General features: G+C 40.5%; 1 protein-coding gene and 2 long non-coding RNA genes across 3 annotated transcripts; all 3 read left to right on the top strand.

Annotated features, from left to right (window-relative positions):
• Nucleotides 1–101: 101 nt before the first annotated feature.
• On the top strand, nt 102–3,206 carry LOC148086900 (uncharacterized). The gene is made up of 4 exons (XR_015710464.1): nt 102–148; nt 1,566–1,711; nt 2,116–2,640; nt 2,720–3,206. It is a non-coding gene; the product is annotated as an uncharacterized LOC148086900 (long non-coding RNA).
• Nucleotides 3,207–3,507: 301 nt separating this feature from the next.
• On the top strand, nt 3,508–4,302 carry LOC148086901 (uncharacterized). Its single transcript, XR_015710465.1, has 3 exons — nt 3,508–3,528; nt 3,943–4,002; nt 4,072–4,302. It is a non-coding gene; the product is annotated as an uncharacterized LOC148086901 (long non-coding RNA).
• A 2,144-nt stretch (nt 4,303–6,446) lies between these two features.
• Nucleotides 6,447–21,878, top strand: LOC148086902 (rho GTPase-activating protein 45-like). Its single transcript, XM_087783024.1, has 16 exons — nt 6,447–6,573; nt 13,362–13,453; nt 13,717–13,930; nt 14,728–14,919; nt 16,369–16,412; nt 16,491–16,658; nt 17,326–17,463; nt 17,549–17,745; nt 17,811–17,923; nt 17,990–18,076; nt 18,163–18,258; nt 19,380–19,543; nt 19,621–19,809; nt 19,884–20,021; nt 20,092–20,315; nt 20,395–21,878. Exons 1-16 carry the CDS (start codon nt 6,447–6,449, stop codon nt 20,648–20,650), a joined length of 2,439 nt encoding a protein of 812 aa, XP_087639150.1. The 3' UTR covers nt 20,651–21,878.
• The last annotated feature ends 9 nt before the right edge of the window (nt 21,879–21,887 follow it).

A 21,887-nucleotide genomic window follows, 5' to 3' on the forward strand; every position in this document is an offset into this window, starting at 1 on the left:
ATTTTTTGATAAGTAAAAGGACTAAAGATATACGTTTTAAAATAATACATTAAAAGTATTTCCGGTTCCGCCTTTCAAGTACTTGTAATGAGCAGAGCGCGGGGAGGAGCCAGCGGCGACGATACTTTTTTCCCTTTTCTCGTCAACGGTAAGGTTTTATAATCTGCAATAATGTCCATCTTTGACTTTCATTTACGTTTTATACAAACAACCACCATCTTGTTACAAATCAATCGCCAAGCTTAATGTTTGTATTCACAGGATGTGATCACTAGTAGAGTTCTATTTTGTATAAATCATTGTTTCAGATATGAGGACATTTTTTTTATTATTCGCCATCCAAACTGCATGTTGATGATGTCATAGTTGTGATCTGAACACGTGACATGTTGAGTCAATAAAGTTGTAATAGTTGCTTTCTTGACTGACCCCCTGCAGAGCAGTCTCTGTTAGATGACCTGGTACTCCTGGCTATATGTTGGCAGCACGTTCTCCTGATCTTGTTCTTTGGTTGTGGCCAAAAACTCTTGGCTACTGGAAACAAGATTTGACTCATGATTTACCTCATTTTCACAACTATTTAGCAGAAGTTATTACTTCACCAGCTGCCCACTTTTGAAGGTAGACAACGACTTGCATAGAAATATTTTTAAAACAACTGGAGGTTAGAGTCAAACTATCTTTTGTGAAGCCAAATAAAGTATCAAAGAAACTGATCGGTGTAAGTAAGTAATAGTTATTTCTAAAGTGCCTTTCTAGACCAGAGTCACAAAACACTTTAAATATAATAATTCAAATAAGCAATAACATTTTTTTTTGGTTTCAATATAGAAATGTTGGTATTTAGTTGTATAGCAGTGCCAAGATGAGGCGGCACATATTTTCAAAATATTTAATCATAGAGTTTGATATTCTTATTTCAATAATTCCGAAATACTTTTCTTTAATTTAATATTTTTTCCTACAATTTAATAGTGCCAATATTTTTATATTATTTGTATTAAAATATCAAACTAAATGTGTAAAAAATGCATTCGTGTTGATTATTAGAATTATTTTAATTAAATTACTAAACAAATTTAACCTTTCAAAATATAAATTATTGATTTCAATTATTAAAAAATAAATAAAAATTAAATGCTTAATGATTTTTTTTTCAGGCCTTTGGGTCACCTTGACCCAGAACACAAAAGTTAATAAACCCGAACCCAATTTTATTTAAAAAAAAAAAAAAAAAAAAAAAGCCCATTTGAAATGCTAAATTCAATAATTTATGATTCTGATTTCACTGATATACTTCCATAGAATACCATTGACTCCATTTTAAATTGCTAAATTCAATCCATGATCTTTATAGATTCAGGTGATTACCTAAATTCATCATTGAATTGAAAAAAATAAACATTCAGTCACCTGTTCTGTTGTGTAACACCCGGATTTCGACTGGTCTTACAGGATTTTCTCCTGTTTACCAAGTTCCAGAAGGACTTAGTTGTGCAGAAGATCAACATGTTTCCTGGTTCTGGTTCCGAATAGTTTTTGACTCTTTCGTATTATCTCCAAAGGTGACCAAGAAACTGTCCGGCGCCGCTACGGGCACAGCTGCGTGGTGCACCAACGTGGGCAACGAGCACGGCCAGGTCCTCGTCTCTGTCCTCACAGCGAGCGAGGCCAAAGTCCTGGATGCCATGGCGGCCGGCCTCATGAAGAGGTACAGAGTGGACAGAGACTGCTGTAGCATGCACGGCCATTTTCGGGTGAAGGTCATGTTCTCCGAGTGGCGGCTGCTTACGGTTCGCCTGGACATATGGCACTCCGCTTCTCCGCCGGCGCCCACGGAGGCCCATCTACACTATCACAACACCAGTACTTGGCAATACTACACATTTATGCTTGTTACTACACTATCACAACACCAGAGTCAAGTACTGGACAATACTACACATATATACTTGTTACTACATTGTCACAACACCAGAGTCAAGTACTGGACAATACTACACATGTATACTTGTTACTACACTATCACAACACAGAGGCCCATCCCCTCTACAGCATTTTCATGGCCCGCCTCTCGAGGTGCAACTTCTTGACTCATGTTTATTTAATCTCCAGGAACCAGTGCTGGTGATGTGCATTTCCAGGCGTATCTTCTGGAGGGGCTGATGCGCTGGAACGACGACCGCATGGAGGCGGCGGTCGAGGGAACGCCTCTGGTCCGCTCGTACAACAGCACTGTCAAGGAAGGCGGTGGAGCAGCTGAGCTGGCTGGTGCTCGAACGGACGTGGGATGAGCGGTACCGCAGACCTGGAAAGTACACAGGCATCAACCGCATCTGGCGAGCGGCCGCTTCAAAGTTCAGAAGCGGGCGGGAGTCACGGCAGGTGCCGAGAACGTCAAGCGCTGCTTCATCGGCCATCCTGGGACCGGCTCAGTGGCCCCGCACCAGCCGCTTGGTGGAAGCGATGTGCATCAAGCTGTGCAACATGCACAAAACGACACCAAGAAGGCTCCCCCAGATGGTCCACGATCCTCCGGAGCTACGGTCAACTACTTGAGATGGTTCTCGACAGCCGGCGGGTGATGGATGGCACGTCGATCCAGCTGTTTGAGGTGAATCAGTGGACACTCACCCAGTGGTAAGTCAGTCAAATCGTTGACAAAATAGTTATCTAGTAATATGACAAAGTAACACATCTAACAATAACTACCTCTCAGGTTCCAACGGTGTCAGAGGAACCAGGAGTTGAGTGTCCTGTCTCAGGGTATCCATTACGCCCCGCCTTCCTGTAGCGCCCATTTTCTTTGCCGGGGTCAACACTTCTTAAGCGGCAGCGGCGGGACAAGGAGGAGGCGAGTGGTGTCCAGAAAGGTGGCGTACAACACTTGAAGCCAGTGTGGACAACCAAAGACACAGTCGCAATGGCAGCGAGACTTTCTGCGAGCGTGCCGCCAACGGCAAGACCCTTGAAGTTTAGACATTTTGCCTTTTGCACTCTTGTAGTTGTGTGTTTCCACGTGTGTGTTCATTTATTTCTATTGCATTTTGCACTTCTCATTGTGGTTCTGTCCTTCAATATGCACATTAATTTATATTTATTGCATTTTCACTTTGTGTGACAGTTTGAATAAATTATTTTGCACTTTTTCATGATGGTTGTTTGTCAATGTTTTTCTTATTTGACTATTGTTATTTTTATATAGACACGATAACATATTTAGACTCATTCAATAGGATTTTGTAAATGTTTGTTTATAAAACGCAATAAATAATGAAAATAATGTCTTGTAAATAGAAAAATACCATCAGACAATATGCGCTTTTGACTCGCGGGGGCTTTAATGTGCGCGGGGGTGGGCGAGAAGATTGGGCCCCTTCTTTGGCTGAAGGAGCAGCCCAATGGAAGAGGCTTCTTGGGAGAGTAAGTTTGAGCAACTCTATGGAATATTGATGTCAGCTACGTTGACGCAACCTTTAATCTTTTTGTCCCTTTTTTCTGGCAGATATCAAGTGGAATTTCACCAAGGTAAAAGTCATTTTTGGTTATTTAGTCTTTGAGAAAAGCTTAAATACATTACTGTACCTATTGCCTTTTTTTGTTGAAATAAATAAATTCTATATTTAAGAATGAATTGATTTTCTTTTAAACAAAAAAAGGAGAAAAAATTGAATATTTTAAAAATGAAGGTTTTTTTTAACACATAATTCAATTTTCTAATTCCATTGAATTTTTTGTTGTTGTTGTTGTTTCTTTGAACATTTCTAGCATGTAATAATTTTGAACTAATAATTAGTTAGTTAATAATATTTTCTATAACAAGGTTGAATTTATTTTTATTGAAACCATATTTAAATGCTTTGAAAAACATAGAATATTCTGATTGCAATGATGTACTTGAATAAAAGAACAAACAATTTTTGGGTTTTGTTTTGTTTCAAGTTTTTGATCAAAAGAGAAGGACAAGTGATGAAGAGATATGGTCCCATGGACGATCCAAGCGTATGTAGCAGTCAATTGTGGAAACACACTAAAATTACAAGAATGTATTCTAAAACTTCTTATTCACAGGTGGTGGAGAAGGATCTTTACCTGTACCTGTAGCCCACTCTGACGCCTCACTAGCACCCTCACTCATCATCTGTTCTATCTCCTGGTCACATGCTTCCTTTCTTTGCTTCTCTCAACACTTGGTGAAACCTTGGTAACCCCCCGACCAGTGACGGTCTGTCCATAAACCTGCTCGGCAGCCCGGACAGACCTGATGAAAAAAAACGGCGTGCAAACCTATGGGGATATTTGCCAGGATTATTATATCTACATATGCTGGAAGAAGAAAAGAAATAATGAAACATGTTTTTTTTTTCGGAAATAGAACGTATAATAACAGTGTTTCAATAATAAAACTGATCTTCAAGTTACATTCTTATTTACTGTCCTTATTGATGTGTTATCGTTAACCACTATGAAACTTAAAACATCTGTGATACAATACATATGTTTATTCAAGGTTGACGAAAAATATATAAAATATAATCTCTTATTGTGTTAAAAAAAAAAAGAATCCATGGATTTAGGAACCGACGATCAATTTAATCAACATTTCTACGATCCTCAAAACTCTTCACTGGCTGCCATTTTCTTTCAGGATCAACTTTAAAATTCTGGTTCTTACTTTCAGATCTATTCATGGTCAGGCTCCTCCTTACATCAGTGATCTGATCCAACCTTACACCCCAGCTCGGGCTCTGAGGTCTCTGGATCAGAATCTACTGATGGTTCCTCGCACACGGTTCAGGACCAGAGGAGAGAAATCCTTACCAGGCTGTTGCTCCTAAGCTTTGGAACGATCTTCCTCTCCCTCTGTGTTTGATGGATCTACTGACTCCTTTAAGAAACATCTTAAGACGTTTTTATTTGTTCAGGCTTTTCCTTGATTTTTCTGGAACTCCTGTTGTGTTATCAGTTTTATCTTGCCCTTTAAAGTATATACTTTATTGAATATTGTTTTGATTGTTTAAGTGCTTTGTGACCCTGGTCTGAAGCGCTATATAAATACAAATTACTTACTTACTTACTTACTAATTACCTCAAGGGACAGTGCTGTCACCTTTCCTTTTTTCCCTCTACACGGCGGACTTTACCTATGACTCCAGCAGCTGTCACCTCCAGAAGTTTTCCGACGACTCGGCCATTGTGGGCTGCGTGTCTGGGGGGGGGCGAGCTGGAGTACAGGTCAGTCATCAAGGACTTTGTTGACTGGTGTGAGAGCAACTACCTTTGCTTAAACACCGGTAAGACAAGGGAGATGGTGATTGACTTCAGGAAAAAGTCCCCACCACATCAACCGGTGAGCATCCAGGGCTCGGACATTGAGCTGGTGGACAGCTTCAAATACCTGGGTGTTCACCTCAACAATAAACTGAACTGGTCCACACACATCAACGCCGTGTATAAGAAGGGCCGAAGTCGCCTCCACCTCCTGGGGAGACTGAGGTCCTTCGGAGTGTGCAGACCACTTTTCAGGACCTTTTATGACTCTGTGGTAGCCTCTGCCATCCACTACGCTGTGGTCTGCTGGGGAGCAGGCAGCACGGACCGGGACAGGAAGAGACTGAACAGGCTGGTCACGAGGGCCGGCTCTGTCCTGGGCCGCTCGCTGGACTCGGTGGAGGAGGTGGGAGAGAGGAGGACACTCTCCAGACTATCCTCCATCAGGGACAACGCTCTTCACCCACTGCACCTGACCGTGGAGGAGCTGGCCAGCTCCTTCAGTGGCAGGCTCAGGCACCCCCAGTGTAGGACGGAGCGTTATAGAAGGTCCTTCATCCCAACTGGTGTCAGGATATTTAACTCTCTGCTTTAAATATCCTGATGCTAATCCGTAGTGTGTTTTTCTTCTTGTGTGCTTTTTATTTTATTTATTTTTTTCCTTTTTTTATTCTATTTTATTTTATTTTTATTCTATTTTATTTTGTTAATAGTGTCAAATTTCTAATTTTGTAAATAATTTGTATATTCTTAAGATCGTTTTTATTTTGTATTATCTCTTTTATTATTTCTTTTTTCCTTGCACTTTATTTTTTTTTCAACTGCGCTGTTGTGAAAGTGTGTTTCCCCTCTGGGGATGAATAAAGCTTTTCTATTCTATTTTCTATTCTATTCTGTGGGGAGCATGCGTTTCCACGAATTAACAGCAGAGGGAGCCACAGTTCCTCGGCGCCCCCTCCAGTCCTCAGTGGTCTAGGATAAGAGCAGCAGAAGCAGCTCGAGGACGACAGTCCACCTGAGAGGAGCCACTGATCCGCCAGCGAGCACCGCGCACATTAAGGCACGGTCGCGGCCAACTGTCGCTCGTCTGTCCGCGTGATTCTTTTACACCCGACCATCAAAACCCGTCTTACCTACATTCGGAGGAGCCGCTGGTTCTGTCCTCCGGGAGGCTCATGGAAGCCGAGGGAGCGGTCGGGTTGTCGGAGGCCAGGGAAGGGAGTCCCGTGTCCGGGGCCGCAGCATCCGACGATGGGGACACCGTGGTGGGAGTGAGCTACGGGATGGACGCCGGAGACATGGGTAGGCTTGTCGCTCCTCACGACACACACCAGCCTCGACTAAACACACATTTTTACGCACACGAGCTGTGTGAGGGAAATATTGTTGAGTAATTGTGACTCCACTGTCTGCACTCATCTCTGCTAGTGGCTAAGCTAGCAGCTAAGTTAGCTGGAGGAGGACAGCAGGTTGTTTCTATCTGTGGATGTTCATGTTCACTCCCTCGGTACACATTATGGTTTCTTTTTGCAGGCTCACTAGCGTCAAATTAAACGACTTTCTTGGAATTAAATGAGAAAAAAAAAGTATATTACAAATTAAGTATTTTATTTTTGACATTTACATGTATTCATCGTAATTCACATTCATATATCTTCCAATATTAATTCATTTTTATACTGTCAACACCACAGCTAATACACAAAATCCTGTGCTTTGTTTACAATACTGGCAATACACGTTTTCTCATTCTGATTTGTAATGTATAACCATGTTGTATTGACATCAATTCACTTAAAGAGCCACTTATGTGTTGATTTAAGTGTGTCTTAAATTGATCTTAGACTCTATTGTACTCATCAGTATGTGTCTATTTGTACAAAAGTATCTTTTCTTGAAATCTTGAAATATTTACATTAGAAAATATGCTTAAGCCCCGCCCACTGAAAAACCGTTTTTCTGGAAACTTTTACCTTACAAATAAAGCGTACTTACTTACCATTAACCACACCTACTCTGCTGTTATTGGTCAAGCTCTGAGGTTTGTCAATCCATCATCAATCCAGGAAGTCTTCGACTCCAAGGGACTCGTTGTATAAACAAAGCAGGGCATGAGTACAGCCGGCTGGAGGAGGATTGAGGGACATTATTAAGTTATAATGAACTCTGCTTTCGTAACCTCTCGTTCACGAGATTTCAGACGGGGGAGAACTTTATAAAGTAATAACTTTAGAATATCGTCATGATGAAGGACTTACTGAATCTTGGAGAGGAAGACAACATTTAAAACAAGGAGTCAGGAGAGTTGGAGTTTGACATTAGTTTCCCATTAAAATGTAAATAATCAGCCCAATTCCACAAATTCCCCAATTGTGGGACAAATTAAGGATCTCATACACATACATATAAATCTGAACTGTATTTTCAAAACTAGTGATGGGCTGATGAAGCTTCATGAAGCAGTGTCATTTGTTTAGAGGTCAGTAGATGGTGCCAACCTTTTGAAAATGATGTGACGTTTCATTAGAACACTTGCTCAAAACAAAGGAAAATACTACAGAGACCGCCATCTAGTGGGCTGTAAAATAATGACACTGTTTCATGAAGCTTCATCAGACATCACTATTCAAACCCATAGGTCATGCGGCTTTTCCCAATCTATAGTGCTTCTGAACACCCAAGAAAGAAAAATATACAGCCAGTGTGACCTTGTTAAAGGACGAGGCTCAGCAGAGGTGTGTATCTCTGATGCTAATAGAAAGTGTCAGGATGCTCAGTGTATCATAGTTTGTTGGAGATTTAAGCCTGTGTCACACTACTGAGCATCAAATGTAATTATAATGTTAATGATGGTGGCCTGGTCTCATGAGTCACTTTCTTCTTCACGCGCACAATTTTTTCATCTATTTAGACAGGCTGTCACATGGACACAGTCCCTGCTCTGCTGCTACATGTTTTCTTAAGAAATACATGCAAAATAAGTTTATATACCAAACGTCTTCAGAAATTTGAGTTACACGTTTGTCAGTCTTTTAGCACCTGTTGTGAATTATCAGTGTATATAACTTAATATTAGATAGTAATCCAATGTCATTCCAATTTTCAAGGGCTGAGTATCATTCGGAAACCTTTGATACTGATGTTGATACAAATCTGTTCACTTTAATACCGGTTTCTGAACGAGAAAAGGACATTGCACCTAGGACACATGACACTTGAGTTTTCAGCTTTGGTAAAATTCCACTCCAAAGCTGTTTTTTTACAGAAAAGATAAACAACAAATAGCCTTCAGTGCAGAATAACACTCGCCAAAAAGTGGCAAATCAATCTGATGTTCACTGTATTTGTACTTATCACACAACTCCACACTTAAGTACTAGTTTTGAACATGTGTGCACCAAAAGTTGGCATGGATACTTAAAGCTTGTTTGGATACTTGGCAGTACTGAAGCATTTGAATTTAATTGTGCATTTAACCGATGACTCCCAAGCTAGTTTATTTTGTTTATTGATATAAGTCTTTATATTTGCTGTGGTAACCATTTCCATATGGTAACCTGGTTCAGCCTGTTACTAGTCTGGATTTGTCTCCCGTGACCCAAGATTACACTATTGAAAAAATGTCTTTATGACTAAAAATCATCTGTATAACTGAGCAACTCACTGTATCAATAGATGTTGTAGTAGTTGAACTCTCTTCTCTCAGACAACAGTCTGACTTTTGTCTATACGTTCTCTAGTAATAGCTCCACCCTACCTGTCATTCTGTATCATCAGAGGAATACATTGAATCATATATGGCTGGAGAACGTAAAGCAAAGCATCAGCAGGTTACAATGTAGCTATGTTAAAGATTTGTGCTCAACATTAGTGTTTTATAATATGTGGACCATCAACAAAATAAAATAAAAACTATGATCATGGTGAGAAAGTTATATTGAAAGGTTGTGTCATTTGTCGATCAAAGGAGGAACATTTGTGGAGGACTGGACAAGTATTTGTTCAAGATTGTTAAAAGCTGCACATAGTGGTGATGACGACAAGCTCTCTTGCTCTGCTCAGGCTGTAACATTAATCATTTATATCAAAGTCTAGATCAGGGGTGCTCACACTTTTTCGGTTCGCGAGCTACTTTTAAAATTGTCAAGTTCAAAAGATCTACCTTAGTCAAATTTGCTCAACGTAAGTAAGAACATACTTCACTCAGATGACTTGCACTGAATGAAGTGAATGGACTGATAATCAGTCATGATGGAAGGATGTGTGGATTTAATCATCTTCATAGAAATACTGACTTGCATAAATAACTAGATTCAAATAGTTCAGTCTGTGAGGAGCATATTTCCTCATAAGATACTTTTCCTCTGAGAGTAACTTCCAAAAATGTCCATGAGATCCATGAGATCCATGAGATCCATGAGATCCATGAGATCCATGAGATCCATGAGATCAATGAGATCCATGAGATCCATGAGATCCATGAGACCTGGTCTCAGTGTCAGCCTGTGTTAAATCTCATCCTCCACTGCAGACAAGTTCAGACTCATATGTACTAAGAATTGCATTGATTTCCAACTAAAAATGGTCATTCATTCGAACTCAAATGGTGCACAAAACATATTCATGTGTAAGAATCTTTGCTTCACACAAATTCAAGCCTTTTTCCTTTGTTCATCAAAATCAAAAAATAATTCAGACGGGTTCATCGCTTTCCATGCCTCCATTTCAATATGTCAATCATATTCAAATGAAGCACAAGACTTACATTTCTCCATTTCTGTGATCATGAAAAAACAAAAACAAATGAAAACATGAATTCAAACTAACAGTTTATATTTGTTAATTTTGAACATATCGGATATGAATCACACAAGTGGATTATTTTAACTTTAAAACATCTTCAGATGAAGTTTAACTAGAATAAAACTGTTAACCAGTAACTTCACATGATCATCGCTTTGTCTGATCGTCTCTGACGTCATTAGAATGTGTGTCTCACCTGCACCTGTTTAACGTGTTTGGGTTTGAGCGTATTCTTATTACATTCGTGAGATAAAGGTAATTTACAAATAGTCATCATGTGATGGTGTATTAATGCAAGTGTGTTTTAAGCACGCGATCACAAAAGGAAAACCAGCATTTGTTGCGCTTTCATTGTAACCTGCAGCTTAACATTGATGGAACTGACGTCATGTTTCTGTGACTCTCGTAGAGAAGAACCTGAAGCGATCAAACGCGCATTATTTTGTTCGAAATATTATTAAAAAAAACAAGCTTATAATTCTATATTGTTTTTCTGAATTGCGTAAAATGACTGTCGCACGTTTTGCTCTTTTTATTCTCTATTCATATGAACTTTGCCGTGCGTTCAGTGGAAGAGGTGGGAGCTCTGATTGGCTGCTGTGCATGTCAATCAAATTGTCAACCAATCGGCGCAATAACCATTTGATTGACATGCACAGCAGCCAATCAGAACTCTCTTTCCTATTTTCTTATATGATATTTTATTTAATCACGCGATCGACTCGCAACAGATCGACGTATTGCCCACCCCTGGTCTAGATGATGTTGAAGATGATTGATGCAAACTCAACCGAATTAATTCCTTACAACCTAACATAAACAATTATCAGAAACCTTGTTTATCCCACACAGCCAGACATTATAGCATTTATGATTCTATACTGACGATTCTATAAGACGATTGTGTTTCACTGCTCTTCACGTGAGCTCCTAGTGTTTCTATTAAGAGGGGATCATGAGTCAAGTTTATCCATGCAGATGAAATATTGTGAGCCTAACTGGTCCATATTCACACTAAAGTGAAAATGGATTCGGAGTGTGTTTGACTGCCAAAGCTAGTTTTTCTCAAGCGCCATTGCTGGCTCACGCTTCTTGTAACCAAGGCAGTCCCACCAATCCCACGCTGTTTAGTTCACCTTCTCAAGCAATGAATAATTAAAAAAAACGACACTTGGATTGCCACATAAAAAGGTGTATTAATGTAAGAATGTCCGTGATAATGTGTGTATTGGAATGAGTTGAGAACAACTGTGAAGTTCAAAAGATATTTGGAATTATTGTTTATTGTAATTCAATATTTAGTTTTTTTCATTGGAGATTATGACTTGCACATTATTGATAGAATTAACATTGACATTACATCTCATTAATCCAGGTCATGGTTATCCAAATGGTAGAAAGATGAGTCAAGTTCCTGAAGAAACTTCTCGGATGAGAGGTGGAACGAATTCCTAGAACTCTACACAGTCCAGTTCACTCTTCTTTGCCGCCATCTACTGTAAAGTGACCGTAAGCCATTCTTTTTTAATTTATTGTTTTTAAAAAGAACAATAAAAAAAATGCTTACTCCTAATTAATACTGACTTGCTTCAGGTTTTAAATTTGCAAGAAAATTCCTTGCTAACGCGTAGTGACAGTCGTTCTAGGCTTCCATGCCAGTGTGTGGGCGTTGTAGCTGTCAAACAGCAGCGTGTGAATATTTACTGTGACACACAGCGCCTCCTAGCTTTTGTCTAAAGTGTCTGAGGCTTTAATAAATCATATATGAGTTTTATGTTTCATAGGAACAAGTGATGGAAGTAGCAACAAATTGGATCACCCCTTTTCCAAAAGTCATCACCCCCTGCCTTCTGTTTTCCACTGCTGTCAAGAGCAGACGCTGACAGCAGCAGAAAAAGAAAGCAGGAATCTGTAAACTAATGTACCATCTGATCTGTCCTCGTATATCTCCGTGCCGCATCTTTGTGGCCAGTTCGCCACTCTCATGAAGGATGTTGATCCTCTGCCAACCTTTTTGAAGTCGTTTCATTCAACGTAGATGATGACGCTGTTGGGGGTTTCTGTGTTCCGATGAACCGACCCCTCCCCAGCCTCGTACGTGGTGGTGGAATGAAGGACAGACACATTGATGAGTTTAAGAAAAATGCTCGTTTAGTGAATTATGCAAAAGTCAGAGACAAACTTACGTGCACACAGGCGCTAGCAAGCAGAGAGATCTATCGCAGACGTCTTCGGATGCCAGACCGCAAAGATCAGACAAAATGGTGGATCTTTATAGTAGAATATTCAGGTTAACGCCTCTAGTCAAATGTGAATGTAGGATTGGTCAGTGACTCTAAACATTTGATTCTAAGATGGCCGTCGCACGTGATCGTAGTGGAAATTTACCAAAGTTGTTTTCTTCTCGAATCTGTTCCCAGCGACTTGTGTCCTTCAGAGTGAATTCTCAGACAGGTGTCCAGACTTCCTGGAATCTGGGATTATTTAATTTTTCTGTGTGTGAGGGTTTGTGACCTCGGCCTTTGAGTTGTGAACCTGAGTTTAGTTTAAGTGAATGCACTGCAAGACAATGATTATTTAATATGAATTAAATATGTAAGATGATCAGTTAATCAAGTGACTATTTGAAATGTGTGTTAAATCTAGATGATTGATAACAGTAAAGTTGTCATTTCCTTACAACGCACTTCAGACGCTGGTTCCATCTGCAAGTGGGGGGATGTGTGTGCCAGGGAAGCTATTTTAAACAGGAGTCACTATGTCTCTGCACTTCTACTCGTTCAGGGATTTCCAAATTTTACACTTTCAATTCTATAAAGAGGAATTAAAGGCAGAACGTTAAAGGCAGAATTGCAGTGGATTATGCTCCGGCACAGTTCCTTGTGATGTGAAACACATCTGCATCCTGCTGTGTGCTTTTGATTGAGTCACAGTTCCCACTGTGAAAGTTATTATCCTTTAATAATCACCTGCAGATCAAAGGACATGCAGGAACTGATCAAGACCAACTCTATCTCCAAGAAGAGTTGAGCAGGAAGATGAAAGGCACTGAGGAGTGCCTTTCATCTCCTATCTTGTGCCGCAAATCAAAGGCGCTCCTTACGTTTTTTACCTTTAATGCATCAACAATACATTAAAGGTGTGTGGAGAGAATGAACGACACTTGAAGATCTATCCCTCCATTCTGGTGGTGCTCGTCCAAAAGTTGCAGCTCAAAGTTTTAATATTGTCCAGTGGTTTATTCTGCTTTAATCTAGTTAAAAAAATGCTTAAATTTTTCACTAGAGGTAGATTCAGACGTTTCTTCAAGAGTAAGAAAGTAAAGAAGGCAGAGACTGAAGTGGGAGATGACAACCAGCTTCAAACAGGGATCCTACCAGTAAGACTTCACAAATTATTTTAGTTTAAATGTTTAAACGATGCGAGTCCAAATTGTTTTGTCGTTTACGTTGTGTCTTCACTGTTTACACACTTGTCCGCTCAGGCAGGAAGTTGTTGCGCCACAACTCTCGCAGGATCTTGTGTCATTTTTTTCTCTCCTATGTGTTTACTTTTTAGTCTTTCAACGACAGTGTTTGAGGACTTGACCGGTGCTGCAACAGTATTCCTGTCATAACCATGTGATCCTCCTCTTCCCTGCAGCTCTCGGTCCTCCAGGAGCAGGATCGCAGGGATGCTGGGGACTCCAGCCTCCCCTCCTTGCTGTCCTCCTCCTCGCTGATGCTGACCCCGAACTCTGCCGGGCTCCCGGACTCGACCCTGTCCTGTCCGGGCACTCCCAAGATGAACATCGGACAGGCTCCTGCGACCACCATGAGTAGGCCGACCGCCTTGAGCAGACACGCCAGCGCTGCAGGTACATCCTCTCACACTCATTTATAGCATTATGACTTTTACATCCCTTCGGGGGCCCACACTTTATGAAGTGGATGTTGTCAGGGGCCATCACACCAATATAAAGGTGTGAAAAGTTTAAAATGAAGTAAACTTTTTTTTTTTTTTTTCAAATATTTATTTTTATATTCACTTACTGGTATGTTTTATTTGAGGGGCAATAAATACTCACAAAACTGAAGGACAAGGTTGTCAGTTGGTCGCAGGCCCAGGTCTGATCTATATTGTGTTTACTACATCAACAATTCCAAGATGGCCTACATGTCCGAGTTCTCTAGTACTCTCTCTACTAGTGTGCTCAACAATATTTAGTTTTCTTGCAAATATAGTTTATATTCAAACTCATTTTACATTTTCTTTGCAGTCTTTCTAAAAAAAAATAAAATTAAACTGACATTGTCACCGACTTGCATGACATAATTATTCTCAAACCAATCTTGATCTACTGCAGTAATCCTGAATATCCAAATTAATTTGCAACATTTTGTTATGAAATACACATTCTTGAGTATGTATTTTATTGATATCCCTTTATTCTTCCCTCATTGGGGAAATTTGAATGGTTGCAACAAAAGATTAAAAATACCGTACAAAAATTAACAATAACAACCAAGACATTAATAAATGAAATGATGATAAATATAAGGACAACAAATCTGATTTATAGGTCTCAGAAATATTTAAGTTTAGATTTAATTTGTTGATTGATTTCGGCTCCATCCTTCAGGTGTGTGTTAAGATTTGAGTTTTTATTGGCAGGGTTCCCTCTGCAGTCGTGGGTCATGAATGAAGTTCAGAGTAGAGGGGCTACAACTCTCACCTCCTCCTCATCCTCGCCTGAGGGTCCGGAGAGCACCGTCATCGAAGTCGAAGACATCCCAGCCCTGCTCAGAGACGTGCAACGTTTCGCCGAGGCTGTGGAGAAGCTGAAGGATGTTGTACTGGCTGAAGGTAAGAGCAGCAACATTGACTTGATCATTTTGTCTGTAAAGGAGGAAAAGCTGAATCGAATCTTATCCTGATTTATCGCCTGTAACATAAAAACAAAACATTATTTTGCCCCTAAATGGTGCAACGCAGGGATACAATACAAAAATGAGGGTCAAATTAATCCATAATGATTGTATTTGTTGTCCACCCAGTAGCTCAAGAAGCTTCTGCTCTGCGCCATCTTGGAATTAATGTTTGTAAATCTACTGTATCTAACATTCAACATTTGCTGACCAGTGTGACCTCTTTGGATTCATGTTGTCCACACATGTATAGTGAAGGAAACGTCACGTCTTTTTTAGTTCAGTTCAAAATCAATCAATCAAAATAGTTAATCAAACGTGTCAATGAAAGTAATCAAGTGATTAAAGAACTTGATTCTTCACTTCCCTGTTAACTTGTTGTACTCGTCTAATGTCGACATGAGGCATATTTCTAAAGCAACCTGGACATACACGGTGTGTTTTCAGATTCCCTATCATTTTGAGTTTGGTGGCTCGCCTCGTCAGTCCCTCTTGCAACGCGTGTGTGTTGCAGATTACAGCTTCACATGGGAATCAATTCGCAAACGAAACAAACGCCTCGTCTTTTTTTCCGCAGCAAAACCACGAGTACTGAGCAGGAAGTTGACTTGTTTGCTGCAGTCCTCCTTCCAAACACCCATAGACCACGCATTTGTAAAACTCATTTTAGTTTTGGACTCTTTTTTTTAAAATGTCAAACAGATTACCATGAAATAGTCTTGTCCTCCAGGCATCTCGCGGCATCGTTGTCGTTCACCCTTAAAGGTGGGAAAAGGAGTTTGCTCAAGGACAACATTCTATATTTACCCTTTAAAAAAGCAGCATACAGCAACATGCTGGCCTCGACCTTCCATATCATTGGTCCACATGTTCAGTGCAGACTGTTGCCTACTTCAGGACCTGTTCTATTTCTTTATATGCAGTTGACACAGCAGCAGGTTCACAACAGAAAAAAGGAATAAACATGCAGTGCAAAAAAACAAGGGTAACAATGAAACGATATAAAATGGCGTGTTTGCTCTTCTGAGAGGAAACGACGTGAGAAGACAGATTGCAACATTAGACTAAATAGAGAAGAAAGATGGCAAAGCCGTTTGCGCCACTTAAATTCAAATGACATGAAGATTTATTTTACTTTTGGAAAAAATTACACCAAGTAATTTCTTCAGAGGTTTTTCTTTCTTGCCCCTGTGAATAACTCACTCCTCTTTAAACACTTCCTTACGTGTTTGGCTTTAAACATAATTTTTTGGGGCAAAAGTAGCACATGTTGAGTATTTTTCTTCTGATTTGTGACAAGAACATTAGTTTTTTTATATCAATGAAGCCGTCCTTCACTACATGGCCACTTAACCTACTTTCCTCCTGATCTGGTGTCTGTTTTCAGGTAAGGAGAGTCGGCGGTCTGACTGGGAAGCCAAGAGGAAGCTTGTAAGAGTTATTTTACTGGGCATAAAACTCGTGATGTTATACAACGTTAAAGACGATGATGGTATTTTGCTGACTCAGATGGAGTGCGAGGCGAACCTGAGGAAGGCCAAACAAACCTACATGACGCGCTGCGAGGAGCACGAGAAAGTCAAATGTGCTACCAGTCGAGCCGAGGAGGACGGAGGAGGGTCAACGGGCCAGTCACTGGAGAAGAAGAAGCGTCTGGAGGAAGAAGCTCGGAACAAGGCTCGGACTTTTTCTTACTTACTTGGACTTTTCTTCTTAATTGCGAAACTTATCTAATTGAAATAAAACACAAAAACACTTACTTGGATCACATGACACGTCCAGAAATGTTCAATTGAATTTTTTTTTTTTTGTATTAAGACAAAATGTTTTAACTATACAAGTAATTAAGACAAATAATATCTTAAAATGATCGCTGGTTAGAAGACTTTTCTGGACTTGTCAGCATGTTTTTTTTCTAAACATTAAAATATTTATTGTTTTAATTATTCAGTAATTAAAAACGATATTCTATTTTTTATGTATAGCCTTTTAAATTAAATATAGTATATATAAATATATTGGTTTAATAGTGCCACGATTCTTTTATTGAATTAAAAAGGTTATGGATTAAAAAATATTCGATTTAATTATTTTACTAGAATATAAAACCATGCGTAAATAAAAGTAAATGTTTAAACATTAAAACATTTTTAATTAGAAATTTTAGAATCATTTTAATAAAGACACTCATTTTTAAGGTATATAAAACTAAATTTATATGAACAAAATTTAAATATTATAAATGTTAAGTTCAACCATGTAATGAACACATAGTTCCGGAGTGTATTGTCTTTTATCCACTCATTTAGATGCTACAATACTGAACAAACGTCTGTGTCTGCAGGCAGATGAGGCTGAGGCCACCTACAGGACGTGTATAGCTGACGCCACAGCTCAGATGATGGAGCTGGAGCACACAAAGGTGACTGTGCTCCGACAGCTTCAGGACATCATCAAACAAAGTGACCAGACCCTCCGATCGGTCAGAACAAAACTCTGCACGTTGTTTTTTCTTCTTATCTTCTGCTGCCATATGTCAAGTATGTTTTTGTTTCGTCGTCTCACAGGCAACCATCTCCTACTACCAGCTCATGTACATGCCGACTGTGGCCTTGCCGGTTCACTACCAGACTCTGTGTGAGAGCAGTAAACTGTACGACCCTGGTCAGCAGTACGCCGCTCATGTGCAAGACCTGCAGCTTCCAGACCAGCCGGCCGTCAGCTACACGTTTGAATCCTACTGTCCGTCCAGTGCCGTGTCACCGTAAGAGTTCAGCGTCAGGTAAACGCACCACAGAGTCACATTGGTTAATTTGATTTGCCTTCCAGACACAACCAAAGACGGAGAAATGACAGCGTCACCTTGGAGCAGGTGACCAACTCCGACAGATCCTCGACACACACGCCTGTAGAGCACAGAGACACAGAGCTGCAGCACAAGAGTGAGTGAAGCGTCTCCTCACGTCATCTTCTGAGCGTAACAAAACTAATTTCCCTGATCTGGACAGGACAAGCACACAAGTCATGGGGCTCAACAGTGAGTGATGACTGCGTCACAGGGGACGCTGGACTGGAGTCTCCCACCGCCAGCACGGGTACAAAGATGCATTTAAACTCTAAAATGAATCAGAATTCAGCTGTAGAGTTATTCAAGTGACGTCTTGGTTGCATCTCTTTCCAGCCAAAATGGCTCAGACGTCGTCCTCTGGATTCGTATCATCGATTGAAGATGCAGATGAGAAGGAGGGGAACGTCGCCTCCTTTGAAGCCACCACCAGTAAGTTTGGTCCTTCATATCCATGTGTTGCAATGTTTTCGTGTCTTAGAAACGCATCATCTCACTGAGTGGTCCTTGTACCACTGTGAGCAACATCAGACGTACTGCATCCATTCTGTATTCAATTGAGATCATTATTGAAATATATCATAAACCATTATTATTATACGCGTAGTAGCTAAAATATTATGATTTAATGATCAATTTCTCTATATTCAAATTATGATATTTTGTTGGATAGTCCACATCTTAAAGAAGAGATCATGTCAGTCCATGATTGTTACCCAGGGAAAGTATTCATTCATCACATTACATTTTCCATTTAAATGAGCTGAAACCTCTGAACTGGCTGACTTTTAAATTGTTCAACAATAATTTGATGAATAAAATGATCAACCTGACACAAATAAATTGATCAACAAATGTGTATTTTAAACAATACAGAGTATGACCCTGATAATGAAAGATTAAAGGCAGCTGGAGTGTAGCTGACGTGCTGCTCTTAATTTGAAAGTCTGAAGTTTATTTCCTACTTCTAAATTACTTGTTGAATTTACTGTAAAATTAAGCGATGACACTCTGGATTAAAGTGCGACTCATGAGTATGGCGAAACCTGAACGATTATTAGCTTGATCGCTGTACGATGTCTGAACTGTTGTATTAAAATGTTGTTAAGCGCTTTGTGACCCTGGTCTTTGTGTTATGAATAGTTAGAGACGCCAAGACCTGCTTATGTTGCTTCTGATTGGTTAATATTGCGCGATGCCTTCTGCGATTGGCCAAAAGTTTATTACCATTAAAAACAAACGAGTATAAAATTGGTAAATATAAGCCTGTGGTGTGAGAATTTGCTCAAAGCGTGACACTTGACAACTCTGGTTCCCAGTGGTCTTCAAACCGACTTGGACCCGCAAAAGCTACCAGACGCCTGCACCCCAAGTTTATAAAATGCACTGTCACCGCCTGATAACAAATGTCATCCAGTATAAATGAAGATGACCCAAAATCCGAGTTTAGATCTTTCTTTTCAGTGCGCGACCAAAACATTTCTGTGCGCGGAGACCCGATCAGCTGTGTTGGTGTTTGATGAATGCATGACGTGTTGACGTTTGCTCCTCAGACATGAACGGCATGGACCCTGACGTGGTGGTGTCCAACGGACCTTTCCGTAACGTGGGCTTGTCTAAAGCAGCCAGAACCCACCGGCTGAGGAAGCTGTGGACGCCGGCCAAGTGTCGCAAGTGCGACAGCTACGTTTACTTCCAGGGCGCCGAGTGTGAGGAGGTAGGCCCTTCTCTGAAAGATGGATGTTTTTTTCATTGATTAGCAGTTTCTGGAGTAACACCCGCTCATGTCCTCAGTGCTTCCTGCCATGTCACAAACGCTGTCTGGAAACTCTGGCCATCCAGTGCGGTCACAAGAAGTTGCAGGGTCGACTGCAACTGTTCGGTCAGGAGTTCTCACAGGTGGCCAGCAATGCCAGCGACGGCGTCCCCTTTATTATCAGCAAATCCATCTCGGAGCTCGACAGACGAGGCCTCAATTTGAAGGTGAGGGAGAACCCCCTTGAATCAAATCCCCTCTTCATCTTCAATGGTTATCACACGGTGTTTGTTGTTTACAGGGCCTTTACAGAATCAGCGGAGTGAAGTCGCATGTGGAGAAACTGTGTCAGGCTTTTGAAAACGGCAAAGAGCTGGTGGATCTTTCGCAGTATTCCCCTCACGACATCAGCAACGTTGTGAAGCTCTACCTCCGACAGGTGCCGCTTTTCTAAACCTTATGTAGGGCTGCGGCTCATTTCACTCTCTGCTTCCACCTCGTCTTCCCAGCTGCCAGAGCCGATCATGCCGTTCCATCTGTACAACCGCCTGATGGGAGTGGCTAAAGAAAGTATGCAGAGTGGCGGAGTCGAGTCTGGGAGTTCTCTGGTGGATCGAGGTCCAAACACGGAGCCGGGGATTTTGGCTCTTGTGGATAAGCTGAAGTTGCTTTTAACAGAACTGCCCAAGGCCAATATTATGACACTACGCTACGTTTTCCGTCACTTCATCAGGTCTGTGTCACAGCCTTTTTTTCTGTACATGAATTTAAAACATTCGCACATCCATCATTTTAACTTTTGACGCTTGTAGGATTGTTGAGCTGGAAGAGGACAACAAGATGAATCCCAACAGCTTGGGCATCGTGTTTGGACCCTCCCTGATGCGTCCGCGTCCGACCGGAGCCACAATATCTGTCTCCTCTCTGGTGGACTACCCCCACCAGGCCCGGATCATCGAGGCTCTGATCGTTTTCTATGCCTATATCTTCCAGTCCAAAACCTCCCAGCAGCACAAAATCTGCCGATCGACTTCAGTCTGTGTGGAGCAGGTCAGACTGTCTTGTTAAAAGAGCTCAGAAGTTCATTTCATTCCTGTAGCCCTAACTTGTACCAGTTTAAAATTTTTACAGTTTTATTTTGAGAAACAAACATGTTAAAATGTACGAACGAATTTCCTTTAATGAAACCAGCATCTGAAACGGAAGAATGATGGATTCAACTCGTACTGGGTCACCAGGTAGCCTCTGTCGTGGCACAACTAGAGGGCAAAGAGAGCAATAAAGGCGTGAGAAAGATAGTAATCATCACACTAAATCACACAAATACTGTACTAATCGTTGATGAAACATTCTATAAAGCTTCAAATATACACATAATATTGTAACTCAAAGATATAGCGTCGTTGAAGTACAACAACATTTGAGTATGTGATTGTATTTCATGTAAAAGGGTTTATTTAGATATGGATCAGTTTTAGTATTACTATTGCGAATAATATATTTACTGGTGTACCCTTGACCTATTATTTAAATCAAAGTCCATATGGAGGATATTATAACTTCAGGTTTGTACTATTTAAAATGGCTTTTGTGAATTCAACAACACGAAATGCTAAGCTAACAAGCTAAACACACAACAATTCAACAACTCAAATCACCTGTACGATCGTTTTACGAATCTTCCAGAGTCGGTATGTTTCTTCCTCATCATCCATACTGGCTCAAAAAGTCAAATGTTACAATAATTCAATTTTAATTTCTGATTATTTTAGTCCTCAACGTTGTTGGAGTCTTCCTCTCTTGAGGCGCATGCGTATCGTATGCAGGCGCATACATAATGACGTAGGATTGTTGTGCTGGAAGAGGACAACAAGATGAATCCCAACAGCTTGGGCATCGTGTTCGGACCCTCCCTGATGCGTCCGCGTCCGACCGGAGCCACAATATCTCTCTCCTCTCTGGTGGACTACCCCCACCAGGCCCGGATCATCGAGGCTCTGATCGTTTTCTATTCCTATATCTTCCAGTCCAAAACCTCCCAGCAGCACAAAATCTGCCGATCGACTTCAGTCTGTGTGGAGCAGGTCAGACTGTCTTGTTAAAAGAGCTCAGAAGTTCATTTCATTCCTGTAGCCCTAACTTGTACCAGTTTAAAATTTAGGAATTCTAATATTGGTTAATTTTTAATTGCAAAAGTTTGAGATGAATGGTGAAAGTTAGTGGAGCGAGAATAATCTTTAAAACATGCCAAAATGTTTTTTGTACTTTCTTTTTTTTTGTGCCACTTTTAATAAATATTAAGCAT

This window comes from Callionymus lyra, chromosome 2 (genome assembly GCF_982586985.1).
Source record: "Callionymus lyra chromosome 2, fCalLyr1.hap1.1, whole genome shotgun sequence".
NCBI classification, from domain to species: Eukaryota; Metazoa; Chordata; class Actinopteri; order Syngnathiformes; family Callionymidae; genus Callionymus; species Callionymus lyra.

Coding starts and splice junctions, on each gene's coding strand:
- LOC148086902 (XM_087783024.1), top strand. CDS start 6,447: ATGGAAGCCGAGGGAGCGGTCGGGTTGTCGGAGGCCAGGGAAGGGAGT. Junction 16,413..16,490: donor GGGAAGCCAAGAGGAAGCTT/GTAAGAGTTATT, acceptor TTGCTGACTCAG/ATGGAGTGCGAGGCGAACCT. Junction 16,659..17,325: donor AGGAAGAAGCTCGGAACAAG/GCTCGGACTTTT, acceptor CTGTGTCTGCAG/GCAGATGAGGCTGAGGCCAC.